The following is a 20,486-nucleotide window of genomic DNA, read 5'->3' as shown; positions in this document are numbered from 1 at the left end:
TCTTACCTTGACTTTACCTCTTTCATTTCCAGCAATATCCTGCAGATGTTTGGAAGAAGAAAAAAAATTATTTTAAACAGTAATAAAATAACAAACATAAAAAAGTTTAATGTTATTAAAGAATGTAAATAAACTGAATTTGATAGGAAAAGTGTAGTTCTAAACACTTCAGAGAAACTTGCAAAACAAGTATAAAATTAATTCCTTACTGTAATGATGGGCTGAACTGAAGATATCTTGCAATTCTTTCCCCCCCATGCTTCAGTGCTGGGATATAGCCCTTTAGCCAGTATATACTGCTCCCCTGTGAACTCAGGATTCTCATAAGCCACCCACCTAAGAGAGACAGAAGAGGGTGATGGGTAGAAGTCACAGTACTTTTCCAAAATACAAGTGTGTATAATCATTATTGTCTTAATGTAAGAACAAATAAAAAATTTCTCCCCTCAAGTGTCAACTGTAATTTTATTAAAACCATAAACAAACAAGTGTATCTGATACTCCAAAACCCATGTAAATTTCACTTCCTTATACCCTATGTCAATATGAATTAGCTAAAAGCAGACCACAAATTCAAATACGTCATCTGCTAGATTTCCTAGAAGCTGACTCCAGTAAGAACATTCTGAGATGCTTCACAGTTCCATTATTTTAGCTAGCTCAAGACCTTCTCTGGAAAAACAGAACACATTTTTTTCAGATAAAACTAACTTTCAGAGTCATCTGGACAGTAAAGATAGGAATACTGATTTTTAATGTTGCCAGTTCAGCCGTGTTCAAGCAAACATCAATCCCAACCGAAAGCTGAGCTGCAACAAGAGACATATATGCTAATGAGAGCAGGCTGTTCCCTGCCAGGAATCACAGATATCAGGCAGGAAGAACATCCCTGAAAGTTAAGCATTAAAACCATCACAAATTTGGCCAGATTAATTCAAAGCTATTATTATAACTAGGCAGTCACATCTCCTGCCTGATACAGGCCACAGACTCAGAATTCTGCATCAAGTCCATAACTTCTGTCCCAGTCAGAATACACCTTTTTGAAAGACACTGACCTTTTGAGGTCAATACACACTTAGAGTGTATTAGAAAAACATTAGAAAAACAACCAAATCACTACATATCTCTCTCTAATGTTCAGTTACCCCCGCAGTGCTTTCTTTCTAGCTATCTGCTATCAGGTACTCTTGCTATGCATCCATTCAACAAACCTTCTATTACGGCATTCTTCTAACCCTGGCTCCATACTGAAGTCCAAGATAAAGCACTTGCACATCAGCACTACCTTTGGTTTTGTGATAACCTGCATAACTTCTGTCTGTTGCCTTTCACCACTAGACTTTGCAAACTTTCCCATAATTATATTCTGGCTCTTTTTTAAACTCATCCTTTTCCCTGTTTTGTTTGTTTGTTCTTTCTTTCTTTCTTTTTCAGTGCCAATATTAGAACTGGCCAGAGTACCAGCTGAGTTTCATTCATGTTTATGCAGGCATTAGGACATCTTGCTGGTTCCTGGTTCTACAATATAATCCTTTACTCATCATCAACCCACTTCCAGTTTTATCCAAAGCACTGCATAATGAGTGTATGCTAGGTTATGCCAAAACCCACTTTCAGGGCAATTTTCTTACAAAGTTTCAACACTAACACAAAAAAAAATCATATCATAAAGCAGTAAAATGATATGGTACTTGTAATTTGCAGTGGAGGCTAACCCTCACCATCTAAATTTACCATAAAATGATCTACATGTGTCAAGCAACTGGTTTTTATTAAGCTGCAGTTTTATTCTAAGAACAAATGCCAGAGTCTCTGCAGATACAAGAAGTACAATAACTTCAAATTGAAATAAAGCTGCATCAACATGTATGTGCTGAGAGTATAAAGTTTGTATTAGTTGCCCATGGCAAACACTCATACAGTGATTCACATTTATCACTATTCACCATCTCTTGGTTTGCCTCAGATATAATCAATTATTCTAACTTGTTATGCACTAATTACTTAAGACATATTTCAAGGCACATTTCAAAATCACCTCATAGTAATTCATCAAAGAGACATCGGTATGTACAATAAATTGAGCAGACAGTTCAAATGTCTCAGGTGTGTCTATACCTGTATGCCACATATACCAAAAGCTGTGAAAATGAGGTTTCCTTAGCCAGCCTCTTCAGCAGATGTTCATTAGATTTTTCAATGTGCAAATGCCAAGGTACAACTACAGTGCATGACAGTTTCACCTGACTGACATCTACGTAAAAAAGTTTTTCTGATAGTAAGTGAATGACAAAATATTCCAGGTGCCTCCAAAGAATCTGTCAACTGCAGTTATTTCATTTCCCCCATCTAAAAAGAAACCTGAATACAGAAATAACCAAGGTATCTCACTCACACATGGGATTTAAATAAGCAAGTGAGCCCATGCAGTTTCTGCTGTCAAGGCTTATTGGTGAAATAAGCCTTGTGTTTTTCTACTTCATTCATAAGCCCACACAAGCTGCTGAGAGTAGTAACAACAACATCAAGGACAGGCAGCTTAATTCAGTACCAGCTAAACCTGTCAAACGTCAAGTGCTCCTAGGAAGGAGCACTGCCTGCATCCAACTTCTGACTTAACAGAAACGCCTGGAGAGCAAGACATCATCTCCATATCTGAGCAAGAGAGTCACATTCCAGTTGCTAGGCATCACAAAAACTGGAGTACTGCTCTGCAGCATGGCAACAACAACCCTGCCCTACAGGGAACAAGGTCTCCTAGCACAACAGTTTTTGTAACCCCCAGCCCTACAAATTGTCTTAGCCTGAGATACAGCCTCATCCCATGCTGCTGGCAGGGTGGTGCTGGAGACCTTCACTTCTCTACACCATCCATGCCCTTGGAACCAAAGATGTAAAGAAAAGCATTGTTTAGATATTGTTGGCACTACTACATGCCCAGTGTCTTTCCCCAGAACTTTCCAGATATGATGTCTAGGAAGCATGGGTCCAAGAAGGGTCTGGAAGATCAGCCAAGAACAGAACACAGACAAAGACAACTTGCCAGAAAAAATCAGCTCTGCTCATGGTTAGCCCAGGATTCATTTTACCTAACTTCATCATTTAAAACACTAGCCATTTCTTATCGCATATGTTCTTTCTAACATCAGCTGCAAGGAGTAATCCCCTCAGCTGCTCAGACTCACTTTAACATAGGACTGATTACCCAAGTCCTGGAAGGACCATTCTCAGCTAAGGAAGAAATGACAACACCTTCATTAAACTAAATGGCATAGCTGTAAAAAGAAAGCTTTCAGGCACAGAACACTCCTTCAGGTCTGAAACACAATCCACCATCTTTAAAGCTTAAATACTATATGGACACAATGAGTTTAAATTGGCATAAATATGCTAATCAGATAGACCATAGGGGCCAGGAAATGAACTGACACTTTCAGATTTGTAGCATGATTAACAGAGAGGATGAGTTAGTAAAATTCTGTTACAGTAAATAGAGCAAACAGGTTCTTTATCATACCCCTTTGTGCTTGTGATTCCCAGTACCCCAGGGACCTGCAGATTTTAATTTCAAGACTCCTTGAAAGGTTTTTTGAATGTCAGTTCAGACATAGAGGAAGTGGAAGCTTCGTTTGAGATTTCTCCCATGGGGTACTTGCCCATGGGTTCTTGCCTTTCTCAGCTCCAGTGGAGGTTTAGTTCTTGTAACTCATGTTGTCTTAGTTTCACCTGTGTTACCTTCAAAGCACATTTAGATTAAATTTACTACATTCTGGCTCCTGTATATGAACTACTCATCACCTTGTAATTTCCTTAATATCACTACCCAGATGTACACAAGAAGGAGCCAAACCTGCACTGTGGACTAACTGCTTGAAAACTAGGGGAAAACCAGCCTGATTACAGCTCCACAGTAAAACAAACGCCGACATAAAAAAGCCACCAACAAACCCCCCCCCCCCGAATATGGAAAAGTTCTTCCACCAAGTTCCAAAAGGATCAACTAAAAGACAGGGGGGTTTCAGTATTTTTGGCAAATGTTTGGTGTGTTTATGAATACAGAAAAGGCACATTTCAAACATTCCTGTGATTTTGATCACTATTCAATGTAACCTTGAAGAGGTTTTATGCAGACAGAAAATCAAAATTGCACAACGGTTGATTTTAGTACTTGCTTCAACTTGTAAAGGGTTATTGCTAGTAAGTATTTCCATTTCTCGCCACTTAAATTCTGCCAATTTGGACATAACAATCAAACCCTTCTTAAAAGAAGAAAGGCCTCTCCTACTTTCAGGCAGTCTGGATTGCTTTCTCCTGCACCAACAGCAGAAGAATAAAACATCCTGGATCTTATGCTTGGCCAGTCTCTGAAGAATGCTCAAGAGCAAAAAATTCTCATTTTTAAAAAAGTAAATGCTCATCATTTTAGAATATTTTTTTGGGGGGGAGTCTCTTTACAATGGATTTAGCAAAGACATGAAAATACTGCTTGGAAACATTCTTCAGAAACAGGATAGCTGAAAAAAAAATCTGATGGAACTAGCACTTAAATTACCCCAAAATAGAATATTCACTCCCCAAATGCAGAGCTGGGCTGCCTTCAGCATACAGTTTAGAGATGCAGTTTAGCTTATATCTTGCTCAGTAGTATCTGTGCACTGCAGTATCAGGCTTTCTTTGACATACCCTTTAAATTACAGAGCAATTAAATTAATATGGGGGGAAATGCAGATCATCTGTTATCTGTCTGCCATAACAGCTTATCCCAGAAAAGCCTGTAGTTGAAAAGCTACTATGACAGATTCAGGGCTTCTTACATTATTTGACTTTTTTTTTTTTTTTATAATGAGGTATTATAAGTATGATACCAGAAAGGTTCCCTTGAAATATTCTGACAAGCTTTTACTCAGTCTGTCACAGTTCACTAAGACATCATCTACACTACAGTCTAAACAACTCAGGAAATTACTCAATGGATTATTCATTGCTTGGTGAATGATTTCTTGGAAGGAAAGATATAAAAATTTTGTACCTGAACCGTTGCTCAAGACTTAAAAAAGCACCGTGTTACCAAGCATGACTTAACGTGAATCATTCAACCTTTCTGATACATAGCATTTAGGAAGAACACCACCACAGAATCCCCAAACACTCACAACCTCTTTGGAAACAAAAGGGTCACACAAAACTGTTCAGAGCCGAGTGCTAGTCACCTGCTACAAACAACGCACCTAAGTTTTTAAAAAGCTAACTGCTACAAATGACATCTGACTGACTACAAGGTGAGATTACAGGTGCAGTAGCAGAGACTGTTGGGACAATTCTTGTTTGTAATGACTTCTAGCCACCCTTACCATAAGAATATTAGAGTCACTCTTAATTACTAGAATACTGAGACCAAAGTATGATTCCTATCTTAACTGTAACAGATACATTTACTAGAACAACACAAAGGGCATGATAGGTAACCCACAACCTATTTTCACCTCTGAAGGTTTGTTTCCCCAACCTTCAGAGGTCACTCTTTCTCATGAATCTCCCTTGTATATTACAGAAAACAAAAGGGCACAGTGGCTTCAAAGATCATCATGCAGAAAAAAACCCTGCTGTCGTACCATATTCATATACAACTTAAAAAGCAGTCATCTGGAATGCACTGAGCTTGACTGTGCAGTCTTTACCCTGACAAAACTTGCAGAGCTTTCGCACAGATAAACACACAGAAAGATTCAAGGTGTGGCTGCGTATGCTTTCAGCAAGTCACCTGCATACCAGGAAAGGAGAGAGACTGTACATCTCAAATTCTTTTGGTTCTACTACTTCAAGTACTTCTGTGTATTTGGAGACATGATTGCTAACACTTGTTTCTATTTCCAAACTACTTTGACGCAGTCTGCAAGGCTGTGAAACTCAATCTACAATTGATGTACTGAACAAATCAAACAGCAAAGTCTATCAACTTATCTACTGCATCTGATAACACATGCAGCAGAGGGTAATGACCATATCAACGCAAAGTTCTGGGAATCACTGTGGTAAAAAAAAAGGTGAACAAAACAACAGCATGGTACTAAAAGACTATTAATCTATAGGATTCACTGCAAAACCAACGTTATGTTTCAGAACAGTTAAAGTCTCCTTAATATCAGAATGCATTAGTGAGCACAGCAAGAGTTATCTCTGTTTTGCACACAACTGAAATAAAGAGCAAGGAATTTGCCTCTGATCAAACACAAGATGACTGGAAATTAAGCTTTAAAACTGGAAATGGGTTCCATAGTACTTTTGCTGTTGAAATGATTTCAAAAAATGCAGCCACAAGAACAAGCTATTTCTACCTCTCTGACAAAATATCATACTTTTAGTACTTTGTGTATCAGTAAGTCAACATCTCCTGGACCATCCAATCTTACAATGAAAAAGAAAACTGATTTACCATATTCACAAAAACTTTCCACATTCTGCAGTTAAGGGCAGAAAATCTTATCTGAAGACTCCACACAGACATTAGAAGTCAAAAGTGCTGAGAAATATCTGAAAATACTATCAAAATCTAAAAAGAATAGCACATTTAAAATTAAACAGCGATTAAAAATATCACTTACACGCCACTTAGCACATTTATAGATTGTGTCCTCAGCCCATATCCAGTGTCTTTCAAATTGGAAATAATTCCTAACACATTAATATTGGCACCCTTTGATCCAAAGTCTTTTTCACTGTACATTATCATATGGGAGCTTGTGAAGTCCTGTTAAAACACAGAGAAGCATCATAAGGCAAATGCAACATGACATCTCAGTGCACTCAGGAGATGTCTACTACATGTTCTTGGAACTCACGCCAACAACTGGTCGCAGTGACTGCAACTGTTCATCATAGCCACCCCAGTCTGTCCAATCCCGATACGCTCCTTCTTCCAGCAAGTACTGATGGCCTTCAAACCCAGGCTTCTCATAAGCGACCCAACTAAACAACAACAACAACAGAGTCCATGTGTGAAAATGGAGAACTGCTGCTCTGCGTCATAATGGAACAGATACAGATTTGCAAATTTAACTTGGGCATATATCTAAACCCAAAAAACTAGGAAAACAGAGAAAATAAACGTGTACAGAATTTGCCCACTGCAGTTTCCAGCCTACATGCTTACTACTTCAGCTAAAGGAGAAATATTACTGGTGTTTTCCCACTTACACTCCTCCCAGTACTTTCATAGATCCCACTGATGGAAGTTGAAGTCTTGTCTTCTCTTCTGATTCCTTGTCATCAAGCATAATGATCTCCGATTCTATTTCCACATGTCTCCCTTTAAAGAAAGGCTTCTCATAAACGATTACCTGTACAGGAAATGAAGTAAAAGAAAAGTTGCAGAGAGCATGATAAATTCTGATGAGTGTTTCCTCTGTGCACAGAGAATGAGAAGCCAAGATTATGAAATTAGTTAGTGGGATCTTTCTATTCTGTTAAAGAGATCTTAGAGATGCAACATGAGGGTCTGAATGTTCGTTACCCATCTGCATTATCCAGATAGCTATTAATACTGCCATCTACATATGCTGTGGATGCATAAATGTGTCAGAAATTGCAGTTTCATGGTGTGGTCACACACAGTAGGACCAGGCACCAGTAGCTCATACATGGTCAAGATGCATTTATCTACCCATATGTTCATGTGCTATAAAATACCTTTGGACAATCAAATGAATATTGGCTTTTACCTTTGGCTCTCCACTGAATTCAACTTTGCGACCACCCTGTTTTAAAAATAGAAGAAAGAAGAAAATAAGTTGCCTATACTTACTTAAACAAGTTATAGGCAACTATTAAGTCATCAACTCTTCACAAAATGATAGAATTAAAGAGAAACCTTCCTTGAAAAACACAAGTGAAAATAAGAAGGTAGATTAAAGGCAGAAACGGATGCAATCAAATGTTGAAAGTTCAAGAATTTTAAACCAAACATTTTTAGTCTATAAAAGAGTTTTATTTTGTGAGTCTTGAAAAATCTGACTACCTTAACACATTACTTCTGGCACACAAACACAGGTCATGTAACTTCCAAGTAATAACAATATTTTACCATTTTCAAGGGTCTCATGGACCTGATGTAGGCTTCCTTCTTCTCCCAGAATGCTAAATTAGGGTATTCACCAGGCTCCAACATTAAAGGGACTCCCTGGAAACCAGGCTCTTCATAAATTAGCCATCTAAAGAGAGGGATGTGGGCAGGTGGGGAAAGGGTGTGGAGAAAAGAAAAAGATAAAAATCCCAAAACATTTCTGAACAGTAAAGGCAAGACTACGTGCTTACTTTAGGAAAGACATTCTTGTACCCTTAATAAAACGTTGTTTCTTTACCATCAAAATTGCCAGCTGCAACCTGGTATACTGGCAAACTTCTGTGCCTGTGCAGGAACCACCAATAATACATGTGCTTCGGTTCAACAGACTAAAAACTCCCCACATCAAGATAACAAACACAGTTAGAAACTTGCCTGTCATCTCTGAAGGCAACCCAAGTTTTAGACTGAAATTTCAAGGTTACTCTCTATTATTTTTATAATAGTTTTAAAATATGCTGAATCAACTTTCAAGAACTCGAAAGACCTTGTGTTATTTAGTAATATGTAGAAGAACCTGACAATTTGCTAGCAATTTACTTCCTCATGGTTTGTATCTGCTAATAAATCTGCTTAGAAAGACATAACTTTCAAAGTTCCTGATGGGAACAGCAACAGTACCTTTAAAGCTTTTTCAGTAATAGCTTAACCACCAATCACTTACTGGAAACAAACATACTGCTGATCTCTGGACAGAATACATTGCCATCCTTACACAACTAAATTTACTGATCTCTCAGCAGTGCAGCATGGTATAAAACACATACTAAATAGGAACACTTTATGCAGCCAATCCTTTAATCATGTAAGGATCATAATGTATAAATGTGGTGATACCAGAAAGATGTTACAATAATCCATCACTCTATTGCGCTCAAAAGGCAGATTCCAAGCTGATGTAAACCAGCACAAGTTGGTAGCAGCTTCACTGCAAACATACTGTTCCAAGAAACAAACATGGAGTTTTAGTTTTATTGCTGCCTATAGTAAATGTTTGATATATTTTATATCCTGTAGTCGCACTGCTCAGTAAACCCTCACTTTACAGCCAGTTACCAGTGGTATTCACCAGGGCTTAGTACTGAGGCCAGTTCTGTTTAATAACTTTATAAATGATCTGGTCAAGGGGATCAAGCGCACTCTCACTAAGTTTGCAGACAATAATGAGTTGGGTGGAAGTGTTGATCTGGCTGAGGGTAGGAAGGCTCTGCAGATGGATATAGGCAGGCTGGATTGATCAGCTGAGGCCAACTGCCTGAGGTTCAACAAGGCAAAGCTCTTGGGTCCTGCACTTGGGCCACAACAACCCCATGTAGTGCTCCAGGATTGGGAAAGAGTGGCTGGAAAGCTGCTCAGCAGAAAAGGACCTGGCAGTGTTGGTCAACAGCCGGCTGAACATGAGCCAGCTTGTGCCCAGGTGGCCAAGAAGGCCAACAGCATCCTGCCCTGTATCAGCAGTAGTGTGGCCAGCAGGGCCAGGGCAGTGATCATCCCCCTGTACCCAGCACTGGTGAGGCCGCACGTCAAATACTGTGTTCAGTTCTGTGACCCTCAGTACAAGAAAGACATTGGAGGTGCTGGAGCATGTCCAAAAAGCAACAAAGCTGGTAAAGGGTCTAGAGGAGAAGTCCTCAGAGGAACAGCTGAGGAAACTAGGGTTGTTTAGTCTGGAGAAAAGGAGGCTGGGGGGGACCTTATTGCTCTCTGCGGCCACCTGAAAGGAGGTTGCAGTGAAGTGGATGTCAGTCTCTTCTCCCAAGAAGTACTAGAAGAAATGGCCTCAGGTTGTGGCAAGTGAGGTTTAGATTAGATAGTAGGAAAAATTTCTTCACCTAAAAGGTTGTCAAGCACTGGAACAGGCTGCCCAGGGCAGTGGTGGAGTCACCATCCCTGGAAGTATTTAAAAGTCATGTAAGTGTGGTGCTTAGGGACACGGTTTAGTGGCAGACTTGGCAGTGCTGGGTTAACAGCCAGACTGGATGATCTTAAAGGTCTTTTCCAACCTACACAACTCTATGATTCTAACTTCACTGCAAGAACTTAAACACATGAAGACCAAGGAAAGAGTACAGTCAGAAGATAAAGGTGCACTGACTCAATTTTGCTGGCAGCTTTTAGTAAACAACAATTAAGAATGAACACTGGGAAACTTTAAGAAGATACAACCACACCCACATGGCAAGGTGACTCAGAATCAGAGCCTCCCTCAGCTGCCAATACAGTGAACTATGCCATGCCTGTAAACTAATGGAAAATAAAAACCCAGGAACATGTGAAAAAGCAGCAACAATTTACTGAATTTCTCTGGCAAGCAATTGGCAGAAGCAACTTCCTTCTACACGGGACAAGTGAACTGATACCCAAGATGTCAGTTAGAGAAGATTGTTTTCAGCTGCCTGTTTTGGTCCAGCTGCAAATATTAGCCTGCATTCCCTCAAAGGATCCAAATGCAACAGACAGAAATTAAGACTGTAAGAGTTTACACAGATCTACTGCATGAAACAGTCACCCTGGTGAAAGATAAGGACTGAAGGAATGTGGACAGGCTCTGCTTCCTTGCCAGAAATTTTGCAATTTCAGTATTCACAGAATACTTTTAAGTGTGGGCATAAATTAAGCGGAAAGGTAGATGAACTCAATTTATGATCAACGTCCAAATAACGTATCTTGGCAGACATGTAATTTGAATTAAGCTTGCAGTTCAACAGAAATAACTTCCTGTCAGAGAACCAAATACTTGGACATCTTAAATTTTTCCTATATATCAGAGTGTTTCATTTTTTCACCAAATCAAGGCATAAAGATTCAATCAGATGAAATACCTTCTACCTATCAACTAAATGCGCCATCTATCATGTGACATATTTGAATCCATCTTTACAGTGGTATTTAACACCTGCCTTTAGTTGGGCAGGTTTTATAGAATCACAGAACAGTTAGGGTTGGAAAGGACCTTCAGATCATCTAGTTTAAGATCTATCTATCATTATTGATAGATAAATAGACCATCTGCAGCAAGTGACAGAACACAACATGGCCAACAGGTTACAACCAAGGTCTGTACACCCTGTGAAGTGTTCTGCAAGACCGCACACTGTTGGTTCCACTTTCACTTTTTCTGAAAGCAGCCTCCATGTACCACTTTAAGGCATATTTTCGGTTCTGATTTACAAGTTTGTTTATTAAGTTATCAAAACTACCATTGTTATAGTATCTGGACTGTTCCTTAAAGGTCTTTCTCACAACAGCTTGCTTAGTTCATGACATTCATTACTCTCCTAATTCAGATGGCTAGATATTTTCAGGTGACATAACATACATGTCCATCATCATAAAAACACGGATTAAAATGCACTGTGAAATACAAGAATACTTTCCAGAGCATGACACTAAGTCTTATTTTGTAACACAAGGGCTTGAAAGTTTTCTTATTTTAGTAGAACGATTTCAAGTTTAGAGAAAAGTAAGTAGGAAATGTGGTCTTATCATTAACAGTTCATTCCCCCACTGTCACTTATGGTAAGTTCTACTTGAATGAAAAAGAGCAAGAGAGGCAAAATTATTCCTTTGCTACAAATACACAAGGGTTACTACATGTGAGCAGAAGAAAAACTGTGTCTAACACCACATTTTAAGAGGTCAGCCTCTGCAAGGGTGAAGCAATACAATGATGTACTAATGCTACTGTCAACAAATACTACCAAAATACAGGACTAAAATACAGCCTGCCTGCATGTCTGATGGATATGCGTAACCAATGGTTTAAAACGAATTGTTTTCATTGCAGTACACGTTCACAGAAAACTACGCACTTACGTGCCCCAGTGTACTTTGATAGAACAAGTCTTCTGAGTGGTGCCGAACACCCCTGTTTCTTCAGTGTCATCAAAAAAGGAAGTCACAATTCCTAACCCTTCAGGTTCTGTATACAAATCAATTCGGCAAACCCTGTAATCCTGAAAAAATGAAGATTGCCATAATCACTCTGTGCTATGAGTTCTGTAATTAATGTGGACAACTAAATCAGTTTTGAAACACCTGTTTATTTTAAATTGTTTCCCCCTTGTCAATTACTACTGCTATTAGATGCCTGTAACAAAGTATAACTAGGCCAGTTTGCCTGTTCCTGGACCAAGACAGTCAGTCAATCTCTAACCAGCATTTACATTGTTCACTTTCTGCCATCCAAGCAGGAATGCATTTTCTTTCATCAGTTAACATCTCCTCTAGTAAATTAAATCCTAAGATAACACCAAGCAAGCCGTTCTTGAAGACAACTACAATTTAAACAAGTATTGTAGTTACAAGCAATATATATTCCTTTTTCCCTTCCCAATCAAATAACTTTATAGCTCTTGCTTCCTTTGGCAACCTGCAAAGGTAACAACTTAATGGTCGGTTAAAAGTGCATGTAGGAAGGTTGTTTCACCATGTGTGAAACTCCCTGTTAAGTTTGTTAAGGGCTTTTTTTTTTAAGTATGAAACAAGGTTTGGTATTCAACACTAATGTTCATGTTGAGTCTAAGTTTGATTTATACTTAAAAATAAACAAACAAACAAAAAATAAATAAATAGCCACACACATTGTTTAAAAAAATGAGTCTCTGGAATTACTGATGGTTTTCTGGGATATTTTTCCTGAGAAACTGACAGATTGTCCACGCAAAAGTACATATGCTATACATACCATTTTGGAGACTATTCTAACACAAAAAAAAAAAAACCAACAAAACAAAAAACCAAAACATTACTGAACATTAAGATCCATATAAAATTTTCTCTACTTGCCTTAACAACATGTTTTATTGAACCAATCACTGCAGGCTTTAGAGATTTGCCTTCATTTGGCTCTTCAGAAGCACCTACACCCCAAATATCTGGGAGTTCCAGCTCTCCTTCTTCCAGTGGAATAGAGGGGCCTTCAAAATTTGGCTTTTCATAGAGTATCCAGCTTAAAATAAAAAAAAAAAAAACACAAACAAAAAACCCCCCTCATTTTTAATGCTGCTTTATCAAGTGTGGTTTTCAAAAGTCATGCCCCCATTTAATAAATCCTTTCACAAGAATATTATTTCAAGACCCTTCCCGCCACCCCAGTACAGCTTATTCACTCAACACTGCTGATGTAAGCCATTACTGATAGATATGATACTTTTAAAACAATTATAAAAACAAAGATGCCTACTGCTGACTTTGTAATTTCACTGAAAACTCCTCCGCCTTTTTAAATTGATGATTTGGAGTGGCAAGACTACTGTCTGTGAGTACCAAATTTTTGCATGAGATACTAATCAGAACCAATTTGTAGGTCAGAAAACGTTGACTCTGCAGATTGCTGCATCATGTATAAACAGACAAGCTACTTGGATCCTGTGAACAGCAGCCTGGAGTTCCACGAGGGCTGGTATAGATGGGCCAAATGATGATAGGACTGCTTAGAAGACAAGCATAACTGCATTTTTAAGGGTAATTTTGAATATATAACTAGTTAAAAACTATATCCATCTGCAAATACAAAAACCCTCCCATGCAGCTCTCAGTAGAAGTGGGGAAAGAAAAACCCCATCTCCCCTAGTTTGTGGTGGAAAAGACCTGGTTCACACAGACAAAACATTTTTGTTCCAGTTTCTGAAGCTAAACAGCAATCAGTGTGCTTCCCAGTACCTCCTACTGCAGCTAGCCCTTGTTTCAGCAGTTTACTATCAGATCTTTACTTTTGAGAGCCTGCTATTTGGCTGCATTATGGCCTGCCCACAACTTAACTTGCTATACTATCCACAATAATAATAGCTTTTCTGTAAATGCTACTAAGAAAGTAGGAGATGAACTTGTTCTGAATTACTCTTAGGCAATCTAGCTTTTAGAGAAAAATTCCCTCTGGACTTCCAAGAGAAACATTCAATTATCTCTACAGCACCACCTTACATCTTTGGATGTGAAATTAATATTCTGCATCCAAACCCATGTCAGACATGGCTTTAAAATCCTTTGCTGACGTTCTAGCCCAACTTAAATACTACACAAGAACCTGTAACAGGGATAGGAGTCAAAGGGCAGCACAGATGGACAGAATGTGTCATTCCACTCCATGCCTATGCCTGGTGAAATGATGCATCCCTGAGATGGTAATACTCACTCAATTTGTCAGCAAAATAAGTTTCTCAGACCAGAACTTCCTATGGCAGAGGTACAGTGCCACATTTCTTACTCACAGATGTTTATGTTACATTGCCATTTGCAAGGCAGACTTACTGTGAGTTACATGATGGTTCTGTTTTGAAAGATTTTTGGATAGACCAGTGAGAAAGAGTAAAAATTAATCTCTTACCATCCTCTGATGACTTTAACTAAAATTGTTGGTGACAGAACCCAAGAACTGCAATCCAGAACATCATGGAAAACTTCAATACCATTTTTCTGATAGTCTGATTTACAATCTGATTCACAGTATATCACCAGCTGTGTTAAAAACAAAACAGAACAACCAGATACCAACACCATAAAATTCTATCTTGCTCTGCTTTAAACATAGAGAGGAAAAGTAAAGATTGATCTTACCTTACCAGGTCTGGGATTGATTTTACTTTGTCCATTTCTTGAAAGTGCCTAACAGACAGTGGGAAGAGAAAGTCACCAAAAAAAAACCCAAACCTGAACAAAAAAAAAACCACCACCACAAAAAAAAACTCAAACACTAAAGAAACAAACAAAAACTCCAAATAAACAAAAAATGCAAACACAAAATTTATTCAATAAAGATGTTCAGCTATGAAAAAAAAAAGGTAGTAAAAGTAAAAATTAGTCTGAATAGTAAAAACCTGGTAACACTTCAACTACACTTACTGCTTCAATTCCTCCTTCCTCCTCTGAGGAACAGTATCTTGTCATAACTGTATGAACTTATACATTTATTTTTTTTTTAAATCCAAATTGTCCTCTGACACTGAAGCCAACTAAACTCAGACTTGAGATACTTCTAAATCCTTCTGATCAACTTCCTATATATCCCAGGAGTTTCATACCAAAAGACTACTTAAAAAACTGGCATTGGTAAAGTACAAACTTTTCAATGATGAAGATATTAACAGGTGTTTAAATATCTTTTAACCATAACTCATAAAATAATTTTGAAGGAATATATGAAAGGACTGAGGAGGCACAATGGCATATATGTGTATGAACTATTTAACATAATTAATTTTGTGCTGAACACCTTGTAACAAGATAGGTTTCTTCAAAAAGCGTGAGACTGTGCAGTAAGTGACAGACTAAAAATGCCAAGAAGAAACAGAACACATTGAGTAATACAAAATCTAAACCAGTGTTGAAGTCAGTGGTAAATTATATGATATAGAATATATGGGAAACTTGGGGTTGCATCACGTCATCTTAAAACAAATAAAGAAAGCGTTGCAATTATGTGTTTGGTTTCCTAGAAAAGGACAGGAGTGCTTATTCCAGAACAGGGTCCCACTCTTCCAGGAACTACTCTTGCAAACAACAAAACCTAAACAGAACCTGTCTCCTAAATAGGCTGCAGCCTAAGATAACCAGCAACACATGCAAGGAACTAAGGAAAATGTATTAGTCAGCACAAAGGGCAGTGGTCTCAGAACAGAGTTCCTAACCACCATAAGATTTTTGTAGGCATCATCAAGACACGCTGAAGCATGACTGGTTTTTTAGCCTGTGCCTCAATTCCAGTTAGAACTTGCTCTGTGTTTTAGAGAATGCCAAAGTCATTGTTTTGGGCTGCTCTTCACATTACCATTAGCCACTGCATCATCTTCTTACTCAGTGGAAGATGCACACATCATAAAAACATTTTTGGTTCCTCTCTAACTTGAGCAAGACAATTCACAGTCATCAACAGTCCTGCAGAAATTCTGGAACCCTTCACAGCCTACCTGGCTTCTCTTAAGAGCAGTATGTACCCCCTTGCCATATCAGGCCTCCACACTCTACTAAAAAATTGAAACTCACTCGAGAACAGCAGTTTTAAGTAACAATAACAAAAAAAAAAATTAAAAAAAAACAAACCACATCAGTATTAGTCATTTAGCTTTAAAACTCAGGTTTTGAAATTCAAGCAGGACCAGCTAGAATAAGAAAGCCTTAACTGGCAGCATTAAGTCTACTGCAAATAACCCCCGTAATTTTCATGCCCACACCAATTAAATAACTTCCCATGAGGGAAAAATCTACATCCTCAAAATTGCAGGTACCATGGAGGATGTCCTTCTGCAAGGTGAAGAAGAAAGAAGCTATTTCTACTACTCCCCACTCCTTTTAGTAGAACTGTAACAGAAGATAGCCATTAACTTTGGAAAAGAATTTCCCGAATTGCTTATATTCTGCTTCAATTCTACAGGTCTCATTAATGTGGCTGCTGAAATCTGGAGAACACATTTCTTCCCACGGTTCTTAATCTTCTGATTATAGTTTTCCTCTCAGGTAACAGTAAGGGCTTACATCAACAGAAACAGCAGATATAAAAAACACTGGTTCATCATGTTGTTGACAGAAATCACAAAGTTCTCCCACATTAAGGTAAAGTTCCCTCAAAGGGAAGACATAGGTCTGTCTTGATTCGTGACGGTTAGATGCTCATAATCAGACAAAAGGACAGCGCTTCACTGTAGCAGCACTTTGAATAATTACTACTATCCAGTTCTGAAAGTATTTTTGAAAAATTCATATTTCCTATTAAGAGCATAGGCATACTGGGAACAAAAAAGAGGGATTAAAAAAAAAAAACTGCCCTGTTACTCATTTAACAATGCAATGGTTGAATGTCTTGGTGAAACAGGAGGGAGATCACTATGAACAGAAGAAGCAGGCACAAGTTTTCCGCAGTTCACAGAAAGCATTCTACTAACTTACAATTTTTTTAAAAATAAAGTTAGCATTAGATTTGCTTCAAAATAATACAAAATCAAGTATGAAGATGTGAATGACTTTAAATTCATTTTTGTGAAGAGTCTCAAGAGCACCATGAAGAAACAAGTTAATAGATCCCATCTCCTTTTCACGTATAGCCAACATCAGATGAAACTGATTCACTTCTATGTATTCAAAACCTACATAACTCCCTAAGAAGGGAAACAAAACTAAACAATGTATGCACATCATATATAGAAAACACAAAAACTGGATAAATTTCCAGGCAGATTTTAAACAACACAGTACTTACATCCACGGCTAATAAACCAAAGGGGCCATTTGATTCACATCTGCTTGTCCCTAGCCAGCTTGAAAAACTTTTCTCAGGGTTCCCATAGTTGGGCATTTGTAAACTTAGTTCTTTTTTTGCACTATCTGCTTGCATGTACTTCTCCACAAAGCTTGGAAGCTTCAAATCTGAAAGAGACTGAATTGCAAAAATCAAAATTAACAGTCATTCAGCAGGTAGACAAAATTTTACATGGCTGCATTTCATTATCTTTATTACCTCAGACTTTTGAGGCATGCCGAATGGCCCAGAAGCATCCTGTTGTAAAGGAGGGAGCCCTGAGGAGTCAGTTGCAAAAGCTGCTGCGGTGTTGTTTACTGTGGTGACAGAAGTATTAAGAAACTTTTCTTTAGATGTAGAAGACAGCAAGCTTGAGAAGAGGGAGCTTTTTTCAAGACGGGATCTCTTAATTTCACCATCTGTACCATCAACACTCTCTTTTCCATTTATTTCATGAGTAAAGGCAGGTTCCTCTCTATTACATGATTGCAGGGCTTTAAATACAATACTCTGCTCTGTTGATGCACGCTTGGGCCTGACTCTGGCTATTGTTTCCAGGCTTTGCATTTTCATTTGTTGTGCTGGTAACAGATCCTGTGCTTTTTCCCTCCTCAGTCCCAAACCAAAAGTAAATACACTGGCATCAAATACTTTCTCTAAGTTGTCTTCATGAATAGGAGGCATTGCAAAGTGGGGTGCTGGGGACTTAGGAAGCTTCGATCTCTTCTTTTTCTGGGGTAAACAAACGGAGCTGTCCAAGTTTTTTATTGTTTCAGCAAACTTCTTCATGTCAGATGGGGAATCAAAAATGGTATCATCTTCAGCAGACCCATTACAGGTTTCACCTGGGCTCTTTTGTGTATCGATGTTGTTCTCTGAAATCACTATGCTCTCCTGACTTCTGTCATCATATTGCAGTTCTACAAGGCTCAAATCTCCCGGCTTTGTCTTTTTATCTCCATTTTCCATCTTCTTAAATTCTGATCTAGAAACCTGATGAGATGGTGATAAAGGTGATAAAACCTCTGCATTTGGCAGCATCTTTTCTTCATTTCGCTGGAATTCTGAGCTTGTGCTGTTTCTTTGGTAGGAAGTATCTTGAGCATTTTCACTTTTACTGGGCAAGTGCAAAGGCAGTTTAAATGATGAACTTTCTTTTTTACCTGTGGTCAGTTCTGGGTCGGTTTGCTTCAGAGAGACACTACTAGCATCTGTTTTACTGCTCTGGTTAAAAAGGGATATTGCAGCTTTTACTTTAAGTTCTGTTGTTTTTCCAATATCCTCGCAAGAGGCAGAGCCTTCTTCATTTTTGCCTTTTAATTCTGCAGTGTTTTCTTTCTCTGTTGTGCCATTCTCAAACAACTTCTGGCGACTGCTTTGCTTGCTTAACGTTTTATCAGGCTGTTCGTTTTCCTTAGGTTGTTTTCCAAACTTTAGCTTTGCTCTGCCAACAAATGTGCTTGGTACAGTACTATTTTTTGAAGCAGGAATGTCAACAGGCCTCTGGCTCTGGTTAGCACATTTATTTTCAAACAAGGAAATTTTGTTGGCAATGTTGCTGTTAGTTTTATTAACTGGTTTTTCAAGAGCATCCTGCTCACTTTCTAAACTGTCTTGATTCATAGGTGCTTTAAAATTCAGCTCTACATTCTTCGGTTTGGCTGGACTAGAGGAGGCAAAGTGATAGAGTTACATTTTTAATTTATCATGAAAAGATTTGTAGCAATTTTCAGAACAATAAAACGTATCATTAGAATTACTTTTTCCATAGTCATATTCAGCTAAATGTTGGTATCTCAAAAGGAGGTAACAAGAAAAGGAGCAACTACACAAACAACAACAAAAAAATCGACACTTAATAAGAATACATTCAAACACGTGCATAGCTCTTTAATGCTCAGTAAAACAACAAACACAGCAGCCTACAGCATCTGCAATTGAGGCTGAAAATGCTTATGACTGACAGACATTAAAATTTAATAGTGAATAGGCAGAATAAATTATATGTATGCAATTCCCTACAGAGTTTAGGAAACAAATCCCAATTCATTAAGGTCATAATGAGTTGGTTAACATTTTAATATACCTCTCCAACAAGTCTTGAAGACATCTGTCCAGATTCTTTGCAGCTTTTCTACTGCAAAAGCAACCTTAAACTAGTGAAAGAACTCTTCTGGCTTTATTAGTGCTCATGAAAAAGGGAACTGACCCCAATCACTGCATCACCACTTGGCTAAGAAAACACCACATGTGAGGACTGCCCCATTTCCTTCAGGTAAAGTCAGCTAATTTAAATTGTGTAAACTAACCCTGCTAATTTTAAAAGAACTGAATTAGGAAACGCAAAAATTTCTCCATCAGAGTGGATAGAGAAGTGCGCAAGTACATAGCACATAGTACTCATGTACTATAGCAGAAGTTTGATGACATGCAGCTGTGGGTTTTAAGCCTGCTTCCTCTGAATACCTATATCCAGGAACAAATCATTTGTCCATGTCACTTGCTACCAAAGGAGCAGTATCAACAGCTGTGACAATGCAAGGCATGTGTCTTCAAAATGTATCAGTTAGATATAAGCAGTGGAGCCCACCATCACCTCAAAAGCAGACCTGTCCCCCAAAGAGCAATCTGGGGACACTCAGCAGTGGAGGAACAGGCAGAAACTGCGCTACAGGAAAACTGACAACGATAAGAGAAAGAAACCGGCTTGCCACAACAATCTCCAGGGTCTCAAATGCTCTGTCAATCAACAGACAATTCTGGTATTTAAGTGCTTTCTTCTTTTTTACCTATATGAACTGTGCTCACTGAGCTTGCTCTCAGGCAGCTCTTTAGCCTGAGAAAAATGCATGAGGTACAAGTGAGTTAACATCAGCAACCCAAAACCTGAGATCACTCCTGTCTCCTCTTCCTCAAAAGATCCATCCCAAGTAAGAAAATAAACCCCATTAAAGCAAGACTCTCTATTACGCAAGCTTCTTGGGAAAAGCATGAGGAACAAAATTATTGAAGTAACAGAAGGAACCCAAAATCAGCTGCCTAAGAATCTACACAGAAAGCAACTGTTAAGCTCTTTTCAGAGAATTCCCAAGAGCGCTGACGCTAACTACCAGCCCGCTCATGTCAGTTCAG

The 20,486-nt window shown here is 38.5% G+C and overlaps 1 protein-coding gene across 1 annotated transcript in view; it reads right to left on the bottom strand.

Annotated features, from left to right (window-relative positions):
- CRYBG1 (crystallin beta-gamma domain containing 1) overlaps positions 1-20,486 on the bottom strand; it is a 98,457-nt gene that overhangs the window by 17,717 nt on the left and 60,254 nt on the right. Inside the window, exons 4-16 of the mRNA XM_062624710.1 lie at positions 17,574-19,020; positions 17,316-17,492; positions 14,681-14,728; positions 14,451-14,581; positions 12,911-13,073; positions 11,939-12,078; positions 8,084-8,210; positions 7,722-7,757; positions 7,198-7,340; positions 6,843-6,969; positions 6,606-6,751; positions 210-336; positions 7-39 (exon numbers count right to left, since the gene is read on the bottom strand). Of these exons, the coding sequence (XP_062480694.1) occupies positions 7-39; positions 210-336; positions 6,606-6,751; positions 6,843-6,969; positions 7,198-7,340; positions 7,722-7,757; positions 8,084-8,210; positions 11,939-12,078; positions 12,911-13,073; positions 14,451-14,581; positions 14,681-14,728; positions 17,316-17,492; positions 17,574-19,020 (2,845 nt within the window). The remainder of the gene's footprint in view (positions 1-6; positions 40-209; positions 337-6,605; positions 6,752-6,842; positions 6,970-7,197; positions 7,341-7,721; positions 7,758-8,083; positions 8,211-11,938; positions 12,079-12,910; positions 13,074-14,450; positions 14,582-14,680; positions 14,729-17,315; positions 17,493-17,573; positions 19,021-20,486) is intronic.

The sequence above is a fragment of the Pezoporus occidentalis genome, unplaced genomic scaffold, assembly GCF_034315485.1.
Source record: "Pezoporus occidentalis ecotype Australia unplaced genomic scaffold, CSIRO_AGI_Poc_V1 ctg109, whole genome shotgun sequence".
Lineage (NCBI taxonomy): Eukaryota > Metazoa > Chordata > Aves > Psittaciformes > Psittacidae > Pezoporus > Pezoporus occidentalis.
Note: the sequence above shows the minus strand (reverse complement) of the source record. Positions and strands in the feature narration are given on the sequence as shown.